The 23,104-nt window shown below is 40.7% G+C and overlaps 1 protein-coding gene across 2 annotated transcripts; it reads right to left on the bottom strand.

The window, feature by feature from the left end:
* Nucleotides 1–1,360: 1,360 nt before the first annotated feature.
* Nucleotides 1,361–22,905, bottom strand: LOC125008988 (neurturin). 2 transcript variants are annotated; one of them, XM_047586440.1, is made up of 4 exons: nt 22,270–22,905; nt 14,463–14,524; nt 11,432–11,606; nt 1,361–6,989 (listed from the first exon to the last, which is right to left on the bottom strand). In XM_047586440.1, the coding sequence occupies exons 1-4, from the start codon at nt 22,298–22,300 to the stop codon at nt 6,580–6,582; spliced, it is 678 nt and encodes a 225-aa protein (XP_047442396.1). In that variant the 5' UTR covers nt 22,301–22,905; the 3' UTR covers nt 1,361–6,579. The 2 variants fall into 2 exon arrangements, with proteins under 2 accessions (XP_047442396.1, XP_047442395.1); XM_047586439.1 differs by lacking the exon at nt 22,270–22,905 and having other exon boundaries at nt 14,463–14,947.
* Nucleotides 22,906–23,104: the final 199 nt, after the last annotated feature.

Raw genomic sequence — 23,104 nt, 5'->3', positions numbered from 1 at the left:
TTCCTGGACATTTGGCGAGTGCATGATGAAACACAAATCTACCATTTTGTCTCTCATGGGTGGCCCCTAATACTATAACATTTATTTTTTATTCATTTAATTATTTATTTCTTACATTTAGGATACATGACCTAAACACACTTGGAAAGACTCTTGTACTTTTACTCATTGTTTTTTCTTCAACATCAACAATCAACAAGGACGAATGATTAAGTCATATTTTAAAATATAAAAAACATTATATACTTCCAGTCAGCTGGTAAAAACAACTTAACATCTCAGAAAAATAACCCAGTTCACTGGCAATATTTTTTTAAAGATTTAAACTACATCTCAAGGTGTTTAGTTTTCTCATATTCGCTTAAAACTGAAGCTGAACAGTACACCATTTTTGGCATTTGCACATTTGTTAATTGTGTAAATACACTTATCTAATTCCAGATGGTGCAATTCGGGTATAGTGAACGGAGTACATGGTTTATGTCCAGGAATACTAGTGTGTGACAAGCGCTTTCTTCCAACAGGTGGCAGAACTTCTCTTTTCTTTACACCCACGCTCCTTTAAATGCTCCTTTAAATGCTGGACTAACTGATGTTATTACTAGAAGTGAATTTTCGTTGGATACAGAACAAACTCCTTTTCACATTGAATTTACTGCTGCAGCTCCAAGGTCAGTGCAGGTACATTTGATGTTTGCTGTGACAAGCTGTCAGATAGTGATCACTGTTGTGGACAGGGATGGGGACAGATACAGTGGAAAACGTTGCAGAGCGTAGGAGTGAGGATAACTCAGGTTTAAAATATGCTTGAATTTCCTATGACCCTGAACTGTACATTCATTTTTCAAAAACAAATGAGCTGGTCGGGCTATCACGCAGTATGAAAAGTAATAAATTGCGACAGATGGCTCGTTTAGTCTATAAACTGCATATAGAAACAGCACGTCTGTCCGCTAAGAAAATACATAGGTGGCACAGTGAGCCGGTCGTTAGTGGCCAAGCAACAACAAGATGTGTAAAGGTTTTATTTGGGTGATTCGTGCTCCTTCTCACAGATGTTATTCAACTCTAAACTCAGCACACATGTGAATGTCCGTCTGTCTCCTTTGGTCCTGCGTTGGGCTAATGACCTTGGCAGAGTGCACCCTACGTCCCACCTTGTCTGTGAGCAGCACTTTGGCATACAATATTTTTACAATATTAAGTGTCAGAATGAAGTTTCTCCCGACTGAAGACAGAGACAGAGATTTAAAGTACATACAGTGGAATCCAGATGTCATCTCTACACATGTGCTGCTTCCAGTGTAATCAATCTATTCCAGTGTAGTTTTCCCTCATACTTGGTCCCTGACCTCACCACCGTGTTGTCATCCGGAGTCACTGCAACCAGAACTATGAAAGTTAAAGTGAACTGTTTAGCGTCGGTGGAAAATAGACGACCATCTGCTGCATTCGCCGACGTCGGGCGTTTTGAAAACGGCATTTTATTATGTTTGTTATTTATGATGTACAAAAATAGTGGTCAGAAGACATTTGAGAATACACAGTGAAAAGTTCTGAATATATTCAAAATAATACAGTACAATGGCATACGGTATATGTAGACTACTGAGCATTTATTATATGATATTGACTGTTCAGCTATAGACTTTCGGTGTGTGATTTACGGGGTTGTTGTGACATATAGTACAAGTTACAGTCCCATCCTGAGGGTGGTATGGTAACACTGCGTCGGGAGTGCACAGCAGACTGAGTGAAGGTGAGTCCGTGGGTACGGGACGGTGGCTCTCCAACAACAGCTGGCATCGGTCCCTGGCAGCACATGCAGGAGTTTGAACAGACTGTTTAATCTTCTCTTTCACACTCCAGACCCGGCCGTAGCCGTGCCAGGCAGATTAACCCCTTCTCAGTAACACTTCATTTGAAGTACTTCCACCCCATGAGGCCCCGCAAGCTTCGCTGAATACTTTGAAATAGTCAGAAGCGTGTCAACAGAATAATTAAATGACTCATATCTTATGAAATCAGAATTCACTTTTGTCATTGTGCACCCACTGAAAACAATGTATCACTAGATTCAATCTTTTTAGATGAACGAAGGATTAAAGTTCTCTGATGAGAAATTGTTTTATCAGAAAAAAAGCAGAATTTAGCATTTAAAAGAGACATTAATGACCTCAGTGAAGAATTTATCATATATTCAATTTGAAAACCGAATCACAAATCGGAGTTTAGCCAGTGGTTCTACACTGACAAGATCGTTAAATGTTTAAATTTATTACTGAATGATTCTAATTAAATACTGCACAAGTCTACTTGTTCTTCTGACAACACATTCCAGGTTACAGTGCCTCATAATAAACATGCTTTGTGATGTGAAGATTCCTCATGAGTCGATGCCAAAGATATACACAAATACACACTGTACACAAATATACAAGCTATATAATAAGCTTTAGTATCATTACAAATAAATGCACGTCACATTTGACTGAATACATACAATTATTCTGTGTGATGAATGAAAACAAGATAAAAAGGAAAAGACATGATCATACTGATAAAGAAACATCCCCGGAACAGGATTAAGGCAAATACAGAATAAATAAAAAATAATTTAAACAATAAATACTCTTATGTACAGTAAGGCAACATGATGCATAGCATCTAATAGAGTTAAGTTTTGACTTAAACTGTGACATAAGGCCTCAGAAATCATGCAGCTCGTACTACTACTGTATGCAAACAACTTTAAAGAGCAGTAAATATAAAGTGTTTTATTACTGTAACCACTGTAGCATACAGATATGGTCCACTATATCTAGAGTAAAGGACTATGTTTCGCATTTCAGCTTTCTGTTTACATTAGATACATTTCAGGCATTCTCTGCTATGTTGAGTAACACGATTGTACAATATCTCATCCATCTGAAATGACTGGAAGCAATTTAAATTTTTACTTCTTTCTACCTGAGAGGCTCACAGGCTGATCTGGTCTTTGATGTTGAACTGACATTTGGAAGAGCAGAACGGACCTGTCAAACAGGAAATGATGCACTTTCCACTAAACCTAAACCTATTTTATTATTTGATACGCAATATATAAATATGTATAATGCCAAGCTGCTGTGAAGCTCAGTAAACTTGTGTAACCTGCACATACTTTCTGAGTTAGACCAAAAAAAAAAAAAGTTGGGAGAGAAGGTGGTAATAAAACTACTCAATGTGCAGCTGCTTTGTTATCCCAATGTCAAGATTGGAAAAAAAACAAAAACATTATTTAGAGACACGCTGCCGAGACACACACTACAAAACAGGCTACAGTCTATAAATATCCAAGTGTGCGTTACTAGAATATTTATAGACTCATTTCTGATGCAGCCGGACACTAGGAGCTTGAATGAATCCTGTATTAGAGCTCGCGTGCACAAAATAAATGTTCCAGCGTTTTGTATATGCAATACTTCACTGTGATCTTTTAAAATGTTTGGGGTCCATACGTTTTTATTGGTCCAATGTGGAAGGGCTGCGAGCTGAAGATGCTTTTGTCTCATACAATACAGAAGAATGTAGCAAAAACTCAAAACGTCAAAAGGTAATAACCGTGCATATACAGCATTGATACTGCAGTACCATGAACATAATCATGTAGTTATTACACACGCTGCAGGAAGTGTTTTATGTTTGTTATAATTAACATAGTTCTGTGATTGTTGTTGCTTGATAAAACTCTGCGACAGTAACATGTTTTACCCGTCAAAGGTTTGGACACACCTTCTCATTCAATGATTTATTTTTCTTTATTTTATTATTTTCTACATCAGAGATTCATACTGAAGACACTAAAACTATGAAGGAACAACAAAAAGTGTCTAATTTTGCATACTACATATTTTTATATGTGCTCCTTCATAGCTTTGATGTCTTCTGTACTCATCTACAACATAGAAAATAATAGAAATAAGGAAAAACTGATAAATGTTCTTTAAAGTATGTAAAGTAGACCCTTTTTTTATTACTCAAAGTGCTCTCCCACTTCAGTGACACATCTACCCACTTGTTTAGTGTCATACTCATGGACACTCTGTCCAGGCTGTGGTCCATACCCACTGAGCAGCGAACGAGAAGGAGCTGAACTGGATGTCGCAACACATGTCGGTGTTTGGGAAGCCAGCGAGGGGTGATGTGCTGTTCCTCTCGAGTACATTAATAATTTATTTTGGCTTATGTGTTTCCACTGCTCAGCCAATCAGCTGGGAAAATCCATCCGTTCTCTCTAACGATAACAACTGTCTGTTCATTTCAAATAAGAACAGCATTAAATTAACTTAGAATTGAATTTTAATGCTGGATTTCAAATGACGATGATAAAAGTGTCAAAAAGCTTCTCTCAGCTTCGGCAGCAGCTCTCTAGTAGGATGAGACGGTAACACATGCACTTTGTTCTACATTAGAAATGACACAGAAAGTGATTTTCCACACTTGTTTTGCTGAAACCAAACAGGTCGGTCGGTTGTGAGAGGTATCATGTCACACCTGGTCTAGAAATAGACCACGTGCTGAGAAGCAGTCACCGTGAATGATGGTTGGCGCGTGACTATATTTGTGATGGCATCCTACAATAGACTGTTGACAGACATGTAAACAGGCTGCGTTGAGCTACTGTGGCATTTACAATTAGCATAGTTTGGCTGGAGGACAGCGTGTTATGAAGAGATCCACTCTGCTCAAATTAGAAACGCTACTGTAAAGCATCGTATATTTCATCCACGAAAATAAACAATGCCCTTCTGATGCATCACCAAACAAACAAACAAAAAAAAAAATGTTTTCTTTCTCCATCTCTCTAGAGTGTTTCGGAAGACTGACTACCAGATATAACATTACGGAGCTGCCCTGGAAGAAAAGGTAGAGTTGTATCACACGGTGAAAGCAAATTTTGATCTTATGAAGACCACTGTATTTACAGAAAGGATGAAAAAAGATAGAAGAAAAAAAACGTCAATACTAGGTTTTAGCATTAGCATGTTGCAACATCAGAGTATTTGGTCTTTACACTGGTTAAACAGATGTTTTGAAGTTAATAATGTCACGCTGCTCCTGATGGAGGTTCAGCTGGTTTGACTGGATAACTTGCTTTTGGCAAATAATAATTATAAATAAAAAGTATTGACATTCATAAAAACAAGCAAGAAAAAGATAAAAGTCTAAACAACACTGCAGTGTGGATGTACAGTCGGCCAGTAACGTTCAAACTGAAAACAGTCTGATTTAATAATTATATTTTACAGCGACTACTGTTTCCTGAACACGTTCTCATATATTTGGCTTAGATGACGAGTGGTCAAAACGCCGAAAGAGCCCAAAGTGTCAGTCTTAAATTAACCATGCTTACGTACGGATGTTCAGAGTATCCCATTTTAAAGCACATGAAAGAAAAATCCACACATTTCATTGCATTTCACAGCAACTCTTGGAAGTCTTCAGTATGTTTCAGGTCAAGCTGTGGGTTGTTGCACTGCAACGATGCAACACACTGATGTGCAGAAAAATAAAAAGCTGTTTTGCCAGAGCATGCTGTGTGTTGAGGCCGTCAGTATTGCACCTAACTGACTTTAAGTTTCAGTTAAATTCAGCGTACACTATAAAAGGTAAACGATTGTAAATTTGTGAGCACCGAGTGATTCAAACCGACAAACTTCTTTCATCGAAAAAAAGATCATTTGTGACCAAATTTGTAAAGTTGCACCTTCATATTAAATTTGTAACAAAAATGACAAGCATCATCAAGTTAATATGTTGGTCCACTGAATGCTCCACTCGTCAAAATGATGCACAGTTTCTCGGGAACACTGTTGTCATAGTAACAAAAAGGTAATCCAGGGGTGCCTAATTTAGTGTTATTCTCATTTTGGACATCGCATTTTGACTTTAAAGACCTCTTTCCTAAAAGCTAACATGCTAATCAATATCAATGTCCCCATTCTGTTTGTTAATTGGCACAAATTAACAATATGTGAACACAAATTAAGTTACTGTTTACATCTGCTGAAGTCTGTGTATATTCAGCCTCTTTGAATGCTGCCCTGTACTTGGGGACTAATGACCCGCTAGCTAAATCAGAAAGTCAGCAGTTCCCATTCAGAAAGAACACAGAAGAAAACAATTGAAGATGAAGGATTTTGGTGAGCTAGCTGAGCCGGAGGCAGGTACAGCACAGAACCTAAGGACCTGCCGTGTAGCTGCTCGACACTGAAAGCCTTCGATGTGCCGAATGAAGGCCTACTTCACCGCGATCAGGGCTGGTACTAGTAGATTCCTCCATTACGCTGTAGGTGCTGGCGATTAAACAAACCTTTCCGCTGCCACAGACTGCTAGCTGATATCAAGATGTCAGTACTTTGACAGCATCCCGGCCATTAGTGGAGTAAAAGCTCAGGCCATTGCACTTTGGATTCCATCCCAGGCTCTTGAGACCACAAGAACAACAGCTACCACGTATTAAGACGCACGCACCTCGGAGCATCCTGCCCTGTCACATAAGCACACCCCGTGTTTATAGACACACATTCCTCGTGATCAGCCCACACAGCTGCAATTGGCTGCCGAGAGCCACTTAATAGTCTGCCATGTAGTCTGGGTGTCCATGAAGGACACCGTCTCATAGCGGATGGGCCGACAACACGGCTGACTGCTGACCTTTTTGTTGGAGATGCTCCCGTTGTCCATCAGAGCCTTGAGGGCCAGGTCATAATTCTTTCGGGAGCTGTGACAAGTGCCAACGCAGTACTTGAAGAGGATTATCTCGTCAGAGTCATAGCCGAGGCCGAGATCCCTCACTCGCATCTGCTTCTTCTCCAGGTTGCAATCGCGGCTGGTCTTGACCTTCTTGCGGTTCCTCCTTGACGTTCTGGACAACTTTGCGTTGTGAGGGGAGCGCCTCCACCTGGCCTGCTGGATTTCCTCTTCCTGGATCTGTAACCACTCTTCTGCAAAGAGAAGGGAAGACGCCTGGGTAGTCTGTTATTTGATCTCCAGCATGCACATGTTAAGGCTTCTAAGTGCAATATTTCAAAACTTCTTATTTATTATCAAAGATGATGTCAGCGGTATTGCAAGAAAGCCCATGTATGGGCAATGCATTAAGTTCTTGTGTGAATTTAGAAACAGACAGAAAAGCAGAACTGTCTATTTGTGATGCCTTTTTTGTGTTACCTTTTTGGTAACGCTTTCCAGTGCTGCAAGAGGTCAGAGGATGCTTTATTGCCTGATATACCTTTACATGCATGGACGTTTTCCTGTCTGCATTTAATCCATCCTTTCGTACCCTCATACAAAGTGGTGTCAATGTACCAGTGCAGGAGCACCTCTGGTTAGACATCTGCACAACTCAGTGCGCACATTTCTGTTGTGTGCACAGCACAGTAACCTATTTGGCACGTACACTTTGGCAGTTCGTCAACACAATGACTGGGGCAGCTGGAAACTGTGTATTTATGTCCAGATAAATAAAGAACAAATTATGCAAAGCTGCACATCACATTTCCTCTGTGTAGAAGTCAATGGCTGTTTGCACAACTCTCCACTAATTGGACAATGGAAGCTGCAGTCACTGCAGACATGCTAATGAGCTAATCCAAACAGACGACTGGGAGAACAGATTGACAAGACAAATGTCAGTTCCATGTTTGGTTAGCATTAAATGTGTCTAAACGAATAATTAACATTGATTTCATAACCGCTGATGGATCACCTCTAGAATGTGGACTAAGTATGAACATTTGTTCAGTCAAATAAAATAACACAATAATGTATTTAACTTCAATCTGTGTGCACTTACAGCGTGATTTATGAACAAAAACCTTATTAAATCCATTTGGATTATAGTATTTGACACATACTGGGGTTCACCGGTCAAATAGCACTGTGAGGACACACACACAACATTATGTTTAAAAATGGAATTACGCAAGGATGGGGTAGGAGTTCTTTCACTGACATTACACGGTGTACAATTACACATCTAAACCACAAAAGTTTGTGCTGAAGCAGCCATGCTACATAACATATAGGTACTTAGACGAAACCAGGCCAGAAGCATGATGTGATCCCCGGGGACGCGGTCTACACGACTACTCAATTCACTCAGGATGTGCGGAAGTAGGATAAGACACAGTGTGAAATCTATTATAGCCTTTAGACTGAAAGGTGACGACGTTCTCACCCTTTAGGTTATGGACTGGATTATAGAGTTTTATGGGTTAACAGCAGGTAACACGTGTGATTAAATCAAAAGCAGACATAGGAGTTGAGTGAAATTCCTCCGGTTAATATCTTGTTGTTGTGTGGAAGCTACTGTCACTGTGAGGGGTCATTACCGACGTCGCTGGGTGAGATCCAACAAGGGCCGAAGTGGCTTTTTCAGTTGCTAAGAACAATTCAAACAAGATTTAACCACCCCACTGGGACCTGGTTCAGGTGTTTGTTTGCCTTTGCCTTCCACAGCCGGGGATGGCTTTGCCCTCATACTTCCTCTAAAATCCCCCCATGCGCTGTTTTCCCTAAGGAATCATATAACCACTGCAGCGTGCTCATTTACAGAGTAGATGCTTGTCAGTTCATGCCTTAATGTTTACAAAAAAAAAAAAGGAAAACTTGTAATCATCATCATCAAAAAAAAAAAAAAAAGAGAGAACAGAAAATATTCCCCAGGCAATGAGCACCAGGCTTTCTCCGTCAAACCCCGTCCAGGTACATATTGAACCATGTTGAAACACGCCACATTAGTTTGCATGCAATTAGAGAACGATTTCGTGTTACAACCAAATGAGGAAACGTTCTGACGATCACGGGGAAACTTTACAAAACAACTGTCTAACATTTTCATCATTTTTTCTTATAATTGAAACACTAAAAAACACTAAACACTTTACTGGCAGTTTTAGCGTGTATGAGACAGCTCCCCACCACACTGTGATTGAGCTAACTGCCTCATGATATGTAGCTAAGTGCTCTAACGTAGACAGAAGGAATAATAATCACAGCTGGAGCTGGAGAAGCCCCAACAGAACATGAACACTACTGAGGAGTTTGGAGATACCGTGCTGCAGAGAATACCCCTCCCCACTTGTCATACAAGCTCCATCCACTGACCCTAACTCATTCACATTTAATAATTTTGAGTAAAACCTATACTTAGCACAGTTAACTCCTTTTGAGATACCACTGGCTCGTTAACAAAGTCTCACTGGGAGAGATCCTTGGAAATATCAACGTAGACCTACTCAACAGATCCACTAGAGAAGTCTCCAGAGACCCATCCGGGGTGAACACCCAGCCTCAAGAGAACAATAGCACAAGGACGAACCCACCCAGAGCTGAGAGAAACAATAACAGAGGAACATACTGTTCAGTATGTAAGTAAGGGGGCATCACGCAGCCCAAAAGCCAAGTGGCTGGTGGACCTAAGAACAGACAGCAGCAGCTTCTCAATATGAGAACCAGTTATCATCTAACTATGGGTCTAAGCCATAGACAGTATAACGGTGAACAGCTTCTCAAAAGTGAAGCCAAAGCAAAGCAGAGCTCCCCCTGGTGATTGGCTGCAGTATAGGTCATAAGCTCCACCCCCTCCATGTTATCAGATACAACAGAGTAAGCCCATGTCAATGAAAAGGCCACACCCCCTTTTGGGTGAAAGCAAAGGAGAAGTTGCTGCGTTGTGTATTTTTCTTCAAATTAAATTTTCATTTTCATTTAAAAGATTAAACTCTGAGATTTTCTCTGCTCCCCTCAAGAGAGAGGGATAAAACTGAACAAATTTATGACTTCAGGCCATAAAATGGATGAACAAAGGTGGAAAGCCTGGGAAAGCCTGGGACTATGTGTCGACATGTGTACATTTGCGGCAAAAACACTTAATCACGGTGGGTTAATGTTGGCAAAACTTTATGTTGTGATTAATTAATTTAACATTAAGGAGTGATGACAGATTTCATAGAGTACCAGGAGACTCAGTGACTCCTCCGGCCAATGAGTGGGCCTAATTCACCCATTTCTTGTCTGTATTTATTTATTTATATTTGTTTGTTTATAGGCTATTTAAAAAAAAAAAAAAAAAAATCTATTTAACATCGCCAATCATCGCTCGGCAACAACGTTACACATGTTTCTGCCTGACTAACAGTAGCCTTTTCGCCCTCTTTCTGGGTGACAAATGCTAGCAACAAAAAAAAAAACGCTGACTACAGGGGGAGTCGTATTTACTGCTAGTGGTTTGTTTTCACACGAATGGTGGGCGTGGCCTAATTTGCTACAGTCATCTATGGGGCTTTGCGGCTCACCTTTTCTACGTCATTTTAGGTACTTCATATAATTTTTCAGATATGTTTCAATTCAGTTCATTGTTAGAAACAGGAAGTTGCCATGCCAGCCGCTCCATGATGCGGTCCCTTAGAAAATAAATAAGTACAGTGTATAAGCCCATATTTCCTGTTGGAGGGAGAGCTGAGTGCAGTATTGATTAAATGAAAACAAGAGGGAGTCTGTTGGAAGTGTGGGCGGGTCATCGATATCGTGGCTCCACTCCTGGACCGTACTGATCAGACTCTGGCTCCAAACTGATGCAGCCGCCTGTATCCCCGGGAAAATATCATCAATTTGGCCAATGCAAGGAAGTGGGGACGCATTGTACATATGTTTATACAGTCAAAGGCATGAAGAGGTGACAACACCAGGACCTGACATGATCCACTCCTGCCTTTGCCTGGAGGCGCGATCCCCACAACCCTTTCAAACTACTGTCTGATAATCACCCCTGCACAACGTGGAAGTTCCTCTCAGGTATCAATGCAGCTAAGCGGAGCAGACACATAAGACCCTCAGAAGGACACTAGAAACCACATCAGAGAGTCAAAGCACCCGCGGGTGGTTGATAATCACCCAAAACTACAAGACTAGGCAAATAAAACACGGGTAAAGAAAAGCCACTCAGTGCCCTGCACAGAGATACTAGCATGCTCTAAGTATTATAACAAAACATACTTGACTGATATTACACAGGGTTCATTCAGCTGATCAAGGCCATACTTCCAGGAGTGACGAGCTTCTATTTGGCTCACACCTCAGAACTATTTTTGAGTTTTATACATAAATAGTTTGAGTAATATCACACCGAATGAAGAAATGAGCGTCTTTCCCACCGATCTCCTGCCAATGAAAACGATTCCACAGTAACCTGAGGATCCTTGAAAACACTTTATCCATGTTTGATTTGTGATAAAAGGTAAATCAATTAAATAGTGCACGGCAATATAGGTCTAGCTGTTCAGTTCTGGCATCTGTGAGGGCTTGTGTGCAACAACACGGAGCGCAACTACGTCCAAGTCCAATAAAACTGTTGGTGTAACGACAGACAATATGAAATACTCACCCAAGGCATTCGGCCAGGATGTGTGGACACTGTCATCCCGTTCTGGATCCTCAGCTGGAGACCAGGAGGACTGTCTGAGGACACGCTGGAGGTCTGACTGAGCCTCTTTATTGACCCTCTCAGAAAACACATCTTCCACCAGCATCAGCAACGATGCCACCACCCAAAGCATCACCTGACGATATAAAAAAAAGACGCAGACGTCGAGGATGGTGGAAGATAGAAGAGGTTATAGTCTAAAATAAAAGAAACCAGTTATACTTAGGTAAAACTACTGGTATCAAACAAGACAAATAAATAAACACAGCCCTTTTGTTTGAAAAGGGAGTAGGAAGAAGGATGACCACTTTACTTTAAAGTCCTACCCCTTTTTCACAATTCATTATTTATTCTATGTAAACAGCCACATAAAAATCTAATGACTAAAAACTGAGGTACAAATTTGCATGCATACAGTTCTGGAATGTTTGAAGTGAACAATGTGTTTCCATCATCAACATCAAATCACACAGAGCTTAACATCTGAAGAAAAAACTTGGCTCAGTTTGCTGCTACACAGCCACAACCCTAAGCACATTGTTACCACAACAGCCTGATGAGTGAAACTGTGCGACACCGTCATCAGTGCTCTACCTGTTTGCTTCCATTTACTGTTAAAATGAAGCACCTGGATTGACCTAAGTCCTTCCAAAGGAAAAAGAACAACAGTGGTAGTTGTCGTCAAGAACGTTAACAGACCATTTGGAAGTTTAACCATGAAGTTTATACTATTAACATTTTTTAATTATCGTGCCAGAAAAAGTGACAATCACAAATTAATCAATTTAGTTTTTACAACATCAACATGTTTGCATCCTTAATACAGATTCTAAACTTACTTTACGGATTTTTAGCTATTTCTGTTGTAATGTAAATGTATGATAATCAGAGCTCAACAGCCAGATACAGTATAACAGAGGCCATGAAGGTATAATATACTATGATTGTGGCAAACACCAAAATCAAAAGGATTCATTCTGTGAACCCATAAATACCTAAACCTAATTTTATAATTCATCCAGTAACTTGAAATGCGAGTGAACCTTTTATGAGCGTTTTTATTTAGCTGAGTGTGGAAATAGAAAGGCGCCCCGGGTAAGCTGATTCATCTTGATCCATCAACACCTTGACATGGAAATTTTGACCACGTTATCTGTCTTTCAGTCCACACGGGCCGTCTCCACAGCCTTGTAGGAACCCTGCAGCCGACCTCAGCTCCTCTTCAATTACTTAACCGACATGCGACACGTTCCCACCGCGCGGCTAAGTTTAATATTTTAACATCTCTTATAAAATGAGTTTCTCTGATGTGTCTGGCGGGAACTTAAAGCCCAGATCAAATGGGCGGTGTGGTGGAAACTGCTCACGGTGAAACATATAGTCTGACGGCAAACCCTATAGTAACTATAGTTTCTCTACGTTGTGGTCGATGAGGCGACTTTCCAGCGTTGTTTTATCAGCAGCGTACAACACACGTATAAAACCCAGTGACAGAAATATTGTTCCAGGATATTCTAAAACCTCTCTTTGAAGTTTAGTTTACAAATGAACGTGTTTACGCGCTGATTAAATTATTTTGTTCGAGCGTGACATTCGAGGTATTGAAAGGGGAAAGGGGCCCGCTGAGGTCGGAGCCCAGAGTATTGTGCTGTGCCACTGGTGGCTGCATCCGTCAATTTTTGAAACTTTGAATGCCTTTCGGGGGGAGACTTGTTCAGGTGAATTACATCTGCAGCAAACAATTCTACATGTCACATTTGCTGCTATGTTCCACTTATAAGCGAGAAAATATAGTGTAGTGAGGTAGAAGGTATCGTATAGTCCTGTGCAAAGGTTTTAGATGCTAAAAGTCAGGTGGTATGTCTGCAAACAGAATGGTTTCAGAATTCAGCAGCGATTCACATGGTTTTTTAAAGTATTTTTGAAAACTCAGGTTGACGACCCTGATGAAGCCACCAGTAAAACACTAATAAAGTTGCTCCATTTACTACAAGTGCTGATGATTTTTCTACAGTTTCATTTCCTCCTGGAAAGAACACCAGAAATACCTTTTTTTTTCTACAGAAAACTCAAGTTGTCCCGTGCATCTTAAAGATCTTGCTGTGGATTTATGATGTCTCACTGAATACTGTATCTACATCGATCACAGAATTTGCCGTTATTGAAATGCGTCGGTACTTTGCTCAACTAACTTTATTTTCCATTGTCGTCTCCATTGTCATATTTACATTGTTCCTTTTTCTTACTTTCCACTGAATTTTTCCTCCAAAACAATTATGTGGAGTAAAGGAGGAATTATTTAATTTTTATACTATTAAATTGTTTTATACTGTAAGTAGTTAAAAGGTTTATTTGCCTAAAATATTTGTCATGTGTTTTATCGTAATCATCAACTAAAGGCAAAATTACAAGGTTATTCAGTGATGACATTTCAAATAAAATGTATCGATGATGGATCAATACCAAAATCCAATCCTGCATTTAACATTCACCTTTTATTCAAAACAGACAGATACACTTTTCTTTGGTTGACCCTTTAAGTCGTAAACATCTGCCCGCAGATAAAAGTGGCATCTGAATTACCGTAACTCACTAATGGAGAAAGTTCAAAGTATGGCTGAACACTGGGAAGTTACTCTTTCTGAGAAAAAAAAAAAAAAGCTGCTATTACGGTAATGATGACTGCTGTTGATTGCTTTTTGGAGAACCAGGGAGACCCAGGAAGAGAGAGTTGTTTGGAGGAATTTGTTAGTTATACCCTTGAGATGTCAGGAAGTGTTCAGCCTCACTTTGAATTTTGTCACAGCTCAAATCATTGTGAGTTACGGTAATTCAAACGTTTGGTTCTTAAGGGTTAAAAATGTTGCAGGTTGGGTAACCTAAGACCTTAAACTGTACTGGAATAGAAAGGTTATGGGACAGTGAACCCACACTGACCACTCTGGATGCTGTGCTGTGAAACACACCCTAAAACTTATATGAACCTGCTCACCTTCCAGCTCCTCAGGTGATGCTGGGTAGTCGTCGTCTCTTGCCTCCACCGAGTTTTTCCATCTGAAAAAAAAAAGAAAAAAAAGAAAATAACAATGTTTGAGAAATTCTTCATTCAATGATCTAATTAACTGTTCTTTTCACGATGAATGCAGGGGCGGGACAAATAACACGGCACACGTACTCCAGCCTCTTCATTGATGAAAGGATTCACTGATGATTCATGCTCTGTTTGCCACAGAGGCACTGGGAAAATATTTAGTTCGCTCTGGCGGGAGGACACACCTTGCTCATTTTGTATAAATGCCAGAAAGAAGTAGATGCTGAGAAAATCATAGCTCACCAGCTCAGTCCTCAGTGTTATGAATTCACCCATGTTTAGTCTCATTTTGGTATTGATTCTGGGCTTTGGGCCATATCTACTCTACAATGGTACTCTGTAGAGTAGATATGACAGAAGATAAGGCTGGAAACCACAGAATCTTCTTCCAGTTCCTGACTTTCCAGTTTTTGTGTGCTTGGGCCTGACGACACCAGACTAACCTCCGTCTCTCATTGATCAGGGTCTTATTGACAGTCTTGTAGGACCTTAAGCCATGATCTAAAAGTCAACCACTTACAGTGCAGGTGGAACACTGGACACTAGTTTGGTTTGACCACTGCTGTTGGAGCTCCTGTCATGTCATTAGGTGTTTTTTTTCCTGCACATTCAAATCAGGATGCGGTCATTTCTTGTTGACGAAACCCTTGGACGCCCAGATCTTGGTTTGTCTTCCAAGCTGTTGGTTCATCTGTATTTCTGCAGAGTGGATCCAACTGTTGAAGGACTGCATCTGCACTTCCTGGTAGCTACTGTACCCTTCCTGGCTGAGGATGTATGTGAGAATCCATGTTTCCCACGTTAGGTTCCTTGTTTTGTCCCTGACGAACTTTCAGAAGCACTGACACTATACAGACATGACGCACGGCAACAGAAAAATGGGTCTTTTAATAAAAACCATGGCCTTCATAAGTGGATCACTGGTACCAAAATGACCCAATACTCAGAATTTCCTTTTCATGTATGTTTATGGAACCAATCAATTTTAAGGTTTTAAAATGAGTTCTAAAATAAAATTGCACTTGAAAACCTTAGAGTGATTCTACGGCGTTAAGGTCTGCGTACGATCTATGTATGTTTTTTTTTATTATTATTATTAATGCCAGGAAACAGCTTTATTCCCAATTGATCTTTTCTATTTTGTCTGTAGTAGTAGTTTTATTTTCAAGTCTCAAAATGTTCTTCAAGTTAGTAAGTTTGCTTTAAAAAGTGCTGTATAAATAAAGCGTATTTCACCATAATGAACCGTTGGAACAGATTCATCTAATCAGCTTAAAGTAACTACACACAACTGAGTGGGTCATGTATTTGATACACTGTCTAACACAGTCATGAACATATCCCAACATACTGTGTTTGAACAAGCAAACACTTAATCCCGTTTGATCCAGTGCTTATGGGTAAGGACATAGTTAAACATGCCAACAACTACATTTAGACGGACACTGTTTACTCTGACCTGCAGACGAAGTGCAAAACTTTTGAAATAAAATGTCCTAGACAGACAAACCAAAGAACGAGCAGTTCAGCCAGTCACTGGACTAAGTATAAAATCTGCATCATATCAAAGAGTGCTTAGAGAAATTGCGAGGTCATCTGTTCATCAGCTGAAGTTGAACCAAAGGTGGATGTTCAAGCAGGATGAAGATCCTAAGCGTGCTAGCAGATCCACCAAATGAAGCTCATTTCCACGGTGTTGGTGTTGTTCGAGTGAATGTTTCACTGTTTCAAGGAGGATCAAATATTAGATTGTTGAAATATGTCAGAAAATGAAACAGATTCTGTGGGATGTACTTAGTTTTTTATTGTCCACCCTAATAACTAGCTCTCAATCCAAAAGACCTTAAGGATTTGCAGACTGAACGTGCAGCCGGCAAATCTGCTGAAAGTATGGGATACAATCCTGTCAACACGGAGCAGATCGTCTCGTGGGATTCATGCCAACGACGCTGTTTACAGAGCTAAAGATATCACTGCACAGAATTAGCATGGTATTCCTAATAAAGTGCTAGGAGGGAATATTTCTGTATGCTAAGAAAACACACACCGTGTGAGGAATGGACCCAAATCGCCATATACCACTTTCATTCACGGTAATAAAAATTCAGTTCACTCAAAATCCACAGAAAAACTGAGACACTTGAGTAATAAAAAGAAAATAAAACTCTGATGGTACGGGACCACAAAATCCAACTTTAGTCCTCGGACTGAACACCAGCTCAACAACTCAACGCTGCAGGCTGCACAGGGCCAGGACACAGTGCTTACACAGCTGATGACAGCTCTTACCTTAAAGATCAGACCAGTTTTGTTAATGGAGGATCAAGTGCAAAGGGGGACACTTGATCGAAAGTTTGCTTAACAATAGTTAACATCAACGGGAATCTAGTATCTTGGATCAAATTCCACTTTATACACTAGCAGTCAAAAGTTAGGACACACCTTCTCACTGAATTGAATGTGTCCAAACCTTTGACTGGTAGTGTAGCTTGGTGAAAAAAGTAATGATAGACACTAAACACTGATCAGCCACAAGATTAAAACCACTGACAGAAGAAATGAATGTTGACCATCTTGTGACAATTCAATTTTGTGCTGGGGAACTTTTGGACCTGGCATTAATGTGGATGTCACTTGGACATGTAGCACCCACCTAGACCACACCAGGCACCCCCACCCCATAGTTATGACACTCCTTGATGATAGCAGCCATCTCCAGAAGGATGCAGCCTGACACAGACACAAATACGGTTCAGGAACAACTTAAAAGCATGATCAAGTATCTGTGGGATGCACTGGAACAAGCCTGATCCACAGAGACCCCTCCCCTCAACCAATACGACCCAAAGACCCCCACTAACAAGGTCCTGTTTCCAGACACCATAGGACACCCTTAGAAGGACCATGTCCATTCTCTGATGAGTCACAACTGTTTTAGAGGCACAAGGGAGACCTACACAATATTAGGGGAGTGGTCATAATGTTAAGCCTTATCAGTGTATTGTGCGCATTAAATTTTCTCCCCAATGAAAAAAAAGAAATTTGCAAAACAAGACAACAAGCGGAAAGTCTCTTACACTGCGCTTTTACAACTGTGTGTTTCTTAAAATATCTCAAGCTCTCCCTATTTCCCTCAGTAAAGCAGATGTGGTTGGAGAGCAGGGTGCAGGATCTGGATCAGATTGCACAACACTGGCTGTGCGTGTAGCAGGGTGGCCAGCAAAGACGTACTAATATAAAGTCTGCACGCGTCTGGGTTCAGAACAGGCCGCCCAAGTGATACGCACGAGGAAGGTACGGTGTAGGTTAAAGTCATGTTATTCTGGTTATTCAGGCTATATGATGAACTTTAGCAGCAACTATGAAAAATGCTTAACAATTTAAATCCTGGGCTCTTGAGATCTGCTCATTACACTGTACGTCACATTTATTTTCATAGGAAATTAATGCTTTTTAACTAAATGTGCATTTTAAGGTTTCCTCATTCATAACTTTAAAAAATAGGAGTTCAACATGAAGTGATTTTATCATCTGGACATCATGATCTCAACAAAATTAAAGATTAAACAACTTGCACTGGACCAAAGTGGTGAATAAAGCCCAACAACAGAGCTGTTTTATGACCAAGAGCGACAAGGCACATAGATTTGGAAGGTAGCGGGTTTCTGTAGCATGAGGCTATTAGAGTGGACATTTCTTTGGAGGGTTTAGTTTAGTAGTTTGAAGCAGATATTTAGATATTTAGTCAAGGTTAGTCGCTCATACACAACGTATTATGAACAATACATTACTGTGTGATTTCCAAAGGTCCCCTATCGAGCTCACGTGAGATTAAAAATTGATAAATATTGATGAAGGTCCACTAGAAAACGACAGAGACGGTTATAACTAACATTCTCCTCCATGTCCAGAAGACATTTTTCTATAAATATATAAATCGAGCTTTTATAAATGAAGTGCGGGTCGTTGGGCTTTGCCAGCATAACTGCAGAGCAGATGTTGACATTATGGCTTTTACCACCAGGCATCTGGAAGGAACTTGTTATTCCCTTCAACTTCACATCACTCTTCAAACCCAAAATGTCAATGAAGCTTTTTTTTTAAAAAAAACAACAACAACAACAACAACAACAACAAAAACTAAACACAATGATTCAAAGATCAGAGGCTGGTTTGCAAACAAATTTTTCAATCCGTCATAAAGGAGCAATCACTAAGACACTAAGACTGAAAGTCTGACCGTGGGCTTGAATCTGACTCAGGCTACATGAGCTGATGATGAAGACATCAGTCATCAGTCTTCAGGCAGTCTGGGAGAAGTTAGCTCTGTTTACAAAAATGCCTTCGGAATCATTCCCACAGCTCTGTGTTAATAGGACTGAACTAACTCCATTTTTCCAAGGACATGCTTTAGCTTTCGCGTAAGTAAGCAAACGAAAAGTAACAACAACCACATATGGCTACCTGCTTTCACGTGCGAACGAGCTGAACGCGCACACACGAGCTCAAACGGACTCACACAGAATACGAGGGCGCAGATAAATCACAGCATCTATTCAAGATTATTTTCATTGTCGTCTTCCACTGTGTTCTTGCGTACGCAGAGAACAACGGGATATTGTTCCTCGTCCGCATTGCGAAAAAGTGAAAACGCCTTCGGTGTGGACAGTCCTCACAATCGTTTGGACTATTTGAAATATAAATGCTGAGCTTGCAACAGTAGAAATCAAAGAGACTGAAGACGGATGGATGCAAGGTTGCTCTGGAGGTTGCAGGCTTAATTGAGTTGAATTAAAGGTCACCGGAAAGCTCAGGGTGTCAGAGGTGTCAGTTGGATGAAGTGGTCAGGTTTGACCAACGTAGTTGGAGGGGTAAATTCCAGTCATAATCCAACGGAGGCTGTTACAGGGCATTTACATCTGGTTGTTTCCTTCAGCCCCGAAACCCAGATAACATTGAATTATCTCAATTTAGCACATTAGCATACATGCAGTTGGTAGCAGTAGGGGAAACTTCATCTGGTCACAGTGTAATAAAGGACCGATTTATGACCGCTACCTTTCACCCTAATGAGCGGTGCGCTAAAGACAATGAAGAAGTAAATGAGGAAATGTAATTCATGCAGAATGCAAAACAGTCACCTCCCCTATCACAGATCGTGGAGATAAACATTGGTCAAGTTGACAGTGTCGTTGACACACATTTATGCCAGAGAGTTTGACCGCCTGGCTCCAGGGAAACGGCTAGTAACTTAGTAGCATTGTCTGCATGAGCTGCGGCTCAGTAGGAATGAAGGGTTAGCGGCTCGGGTCCCCGAACACGCTACATGCCAAAGTGTCCTTAACAAGACGCTGAACCCCAAATTGCTCCCATGGCGTGTTACACTGATGTGTATAAATGTGACCGTGTCGTTTAACATCTATCTTCTCTTTTTTAAGCTTTACCAGGGTTAAGGTCGGAGAACTAAATTCACCTTTGACCCCGTCTGGCATACAGTAAATTGTCGCCATTTGAACCATGTGCCGTTGTATTAATGAGGCCTTAATGGACACCACAGCAGCTCTGACTCACGTGTTTCTACGCCTACTAAACTTTGCTGATCATTAGCACATGTTGCGCAGGATGTTGCTATTCTAGCCCTAACCTTATAATCACTGCTCTGATTGTTGACAGGGGTTTCACTGTTAATTTCACACTACAGTTATTAAAAGTTATAGTGGCTACTTGTCGATAGCATTAACTTCCTGTATCAGTTAAATTCTTAAAAGATGCAGGAGAACTGGTTTGACGGCTTAAATTGTACAACTTGACCAACGGCTTAAATTATATTTGTTGTTGTTTTTAATTAGGAAGGAAACAGTGACTTTTTCACTCAGTTTACATATAAATATCTGTATGATAATTACAGAAATGACAGATCAATGGTAATGTGAACTCACTTCACAAGGATAAGACACATGCTACGACCCTGAGCATGACGGACGCAAATTTGATGAAGTTGCTTGTTCGCATTGTAATCATCTCCCCCATCTGCATATCAATACAGTTTTCAAGTGAAGCCGTCCCAGAACCGAAAACTCTTCAGAACTACAATATGCACCAATCAGCCACAACATTAAAACCACTGTCAGAAGACGTGAATAATGTTGACCATGTTCTGACAATTGAATGTTCTGCTGGGAAACTTTTGGACCCGGCATTAGTGCGGATGTAAGACATGTAGCACCCACCGGGACCAGAGCAGGCACCCCCACGTCACATCAATGACACTACTTGATGGCAGCAGCCATCCCCAGCAGGATGCAGCCTGACACAGACACACACACACTTTGCCTCCAGATTCACTAGATCCTGATCTAAACCGAGAAGCCTGACACACAGAGGCCCCTCTTCTCAACCCACAGAACCCAAAGACCCCCACTAACAATATCTTGTTGCCAGATACCACGGGACACCCTTCAGAAGGCCCATGTCCATTCTCTGATGAGTCACAACGGTTTTGGAGGCACAAGGGAGACCTACACAATATTAGGGTCCTGGAGGTAAAGCCCATAACAGCCCTCCTCAAGAACTCCCCATCAAAAGTAATGCTAACACTAGGGATTGTAACAACTAGTCCTTTCAATGAATCCAGGAAGGTGGTCATAATTTTATGCCCGATCAGTGTAAACCAAGATAACGTATACATGGGCTCCAAAAGGCAGTTAATGTGAAATGGGTTTTACCAAAGACTGCTTGCAGGAAACAGCTGCGTATATATACAGTATATGTTCTGAAATAAAGGAGTAACCTGAGAACAAATTAATGTGATTAATCTGTTCAAGCGTTAAACATTTTTAAACCGACTCAAACTTCAGCCGTAGTCTAGACTGCTTGTCCCTTGCGCAACCTGCGTCGTGTGCTCGTGTCTAAATAAAAAAAACTTTCAAGTGAAAGAATCCGAAGTGATAAACTCTTCCCACGCGTAATATCCTTGGCAAGTAGATTCATGGTTCAGCAAGCGGCACAGAGAGCTGTTAAATACTGCCTTAACACATTACAGAGACGTACCTAAAATAGACACTTGGACGGGAAAGTAAGTCACTGCTAAGCTGAAACTCAGCCCAACAAATTATTGCCTTTAATGTTTCCCCAAACTGATGATCAAGGTCCATTTTAGGAGAATCGGTCCAAGTGGTCGTCATAAAAATATTAATTAAAAGTAAAATAATGATGAAATCATTGTCTAAAAGAGAAAGGTTTCAAAGAGTTTTAATACAAAAATAAAATAAATAAATAAAAGTAGGGATATTACTACAACACAGCTGTATCTCTCCAGCATTATGACATTACAGGGACGTCTCTTTATCCTTAAACTAGATGTTTCAGCACATGGGCACAATAAGCTCATCTAAATTAAAACTACAACTTTCTGTGTTGGTGGAAGGCAACAAAATATTTCTCCCTGAGATGAGGTTATCACTTATTCTTTCAAACGAGATGCAGATAAATAGAGTCATCAAACGCACCGGTATGATTCCGTTTGGAGTATTTTCTGTACAGTAGCATGCACACCTTTAAACACTGTCCTCCGTGGCCCATGCTGCACACAATTATGTCAAGACTGAAATCAAGCTACATGCTTTTAGAAGCTGTTCGATTTTTTACTTAACAGGAGGTCAGAACTTAAGGGGCTGAACTCAGATCGGTAAGTCATCAGCAGTCTCACCTTTGCAGAGTTTGCTCGCCCTCCCGATCATGGACGTGAGTGTACAGAGCAAACTGTTGGCGTCCCCCGTGCCGTAATTATTATCCACACGCACTTGGCTGTTCTCTGCGGAGAACCTCCCTCGGATCCTCGGTTATATCCCGTGGCATAGTGGCGCAGTCCCGATTGCAGCGGTCCTCATGTCTGGAGACACTGACAGAGAGAGAGAGAGAGAGGGAGGGAGGGAGGGAGAGAGAGAGAGAGAGAGAGAGAGAGAGAGAGAGAGAGAGAGAGAGATCGATCCTGCGGGACCCGAGTTGTCCGCTGCTGTCTGTGCGTCCCGCTGCAGGACAGGTGTGGGCTGAATGACGACGAGTGTGTGTGCGTGAGCGCGCATTTGTCTCCTCCATCACATGATCCCTTAACCCTTCTGCCCTCCTCGGGCATTTATGTACATTTTTTTTTTCAACTTTTTTTTTTTTTTCATTTGGTGATCATTTTGTCTGTGTTACAGGTTGTGGCCAACTTTTTGAGTCTTTTACTCTCACATGTCATTTTATACACTTGTGATGAATTTTGCACCCTCTGGACACCAAATGTGGCAAAAATGTCCATGTGCAAAGAACTGTCATAAAATCGTCATACGTCAATATTTTTTTCAGCTTTCCCCCTCCCCCATAAATCACTTAACAACTTCAGATCTTTTCATTAAATGCCAGTCTGAAAATACGAAGTTTTAATTTTTTTTTTTTTTTTTTTACAAAACATAACAAAGACAAAGGTGGATTATATTATTTTCCATAAAATAAACAGTAGGATGACGTGTCTTTAGTGGTAATTGGAGTCTTGGATATGT

Source organism: Mugil cephalus, chromosome 6 (assembly GCF_022458985.1).
Source record: "Mugil cephalus isolate CIBA_MC_2020 chromosome 6, CIBA_Mcephalus_1.1, whole genome shotgun sequence".
In the NCBI taxonomy this organism is placed as follows: Eukaryota; Metazoa; Chordata; class Actinopteri; order Mugiliformes; family Mugilidae; genus Mugil; species Mugil cephalus.
The sequence above is the reverse complement of the archived record's forward strand: the minus strand, read 5'-3'. Positions and strand labels throughout refer to the sequence as shown.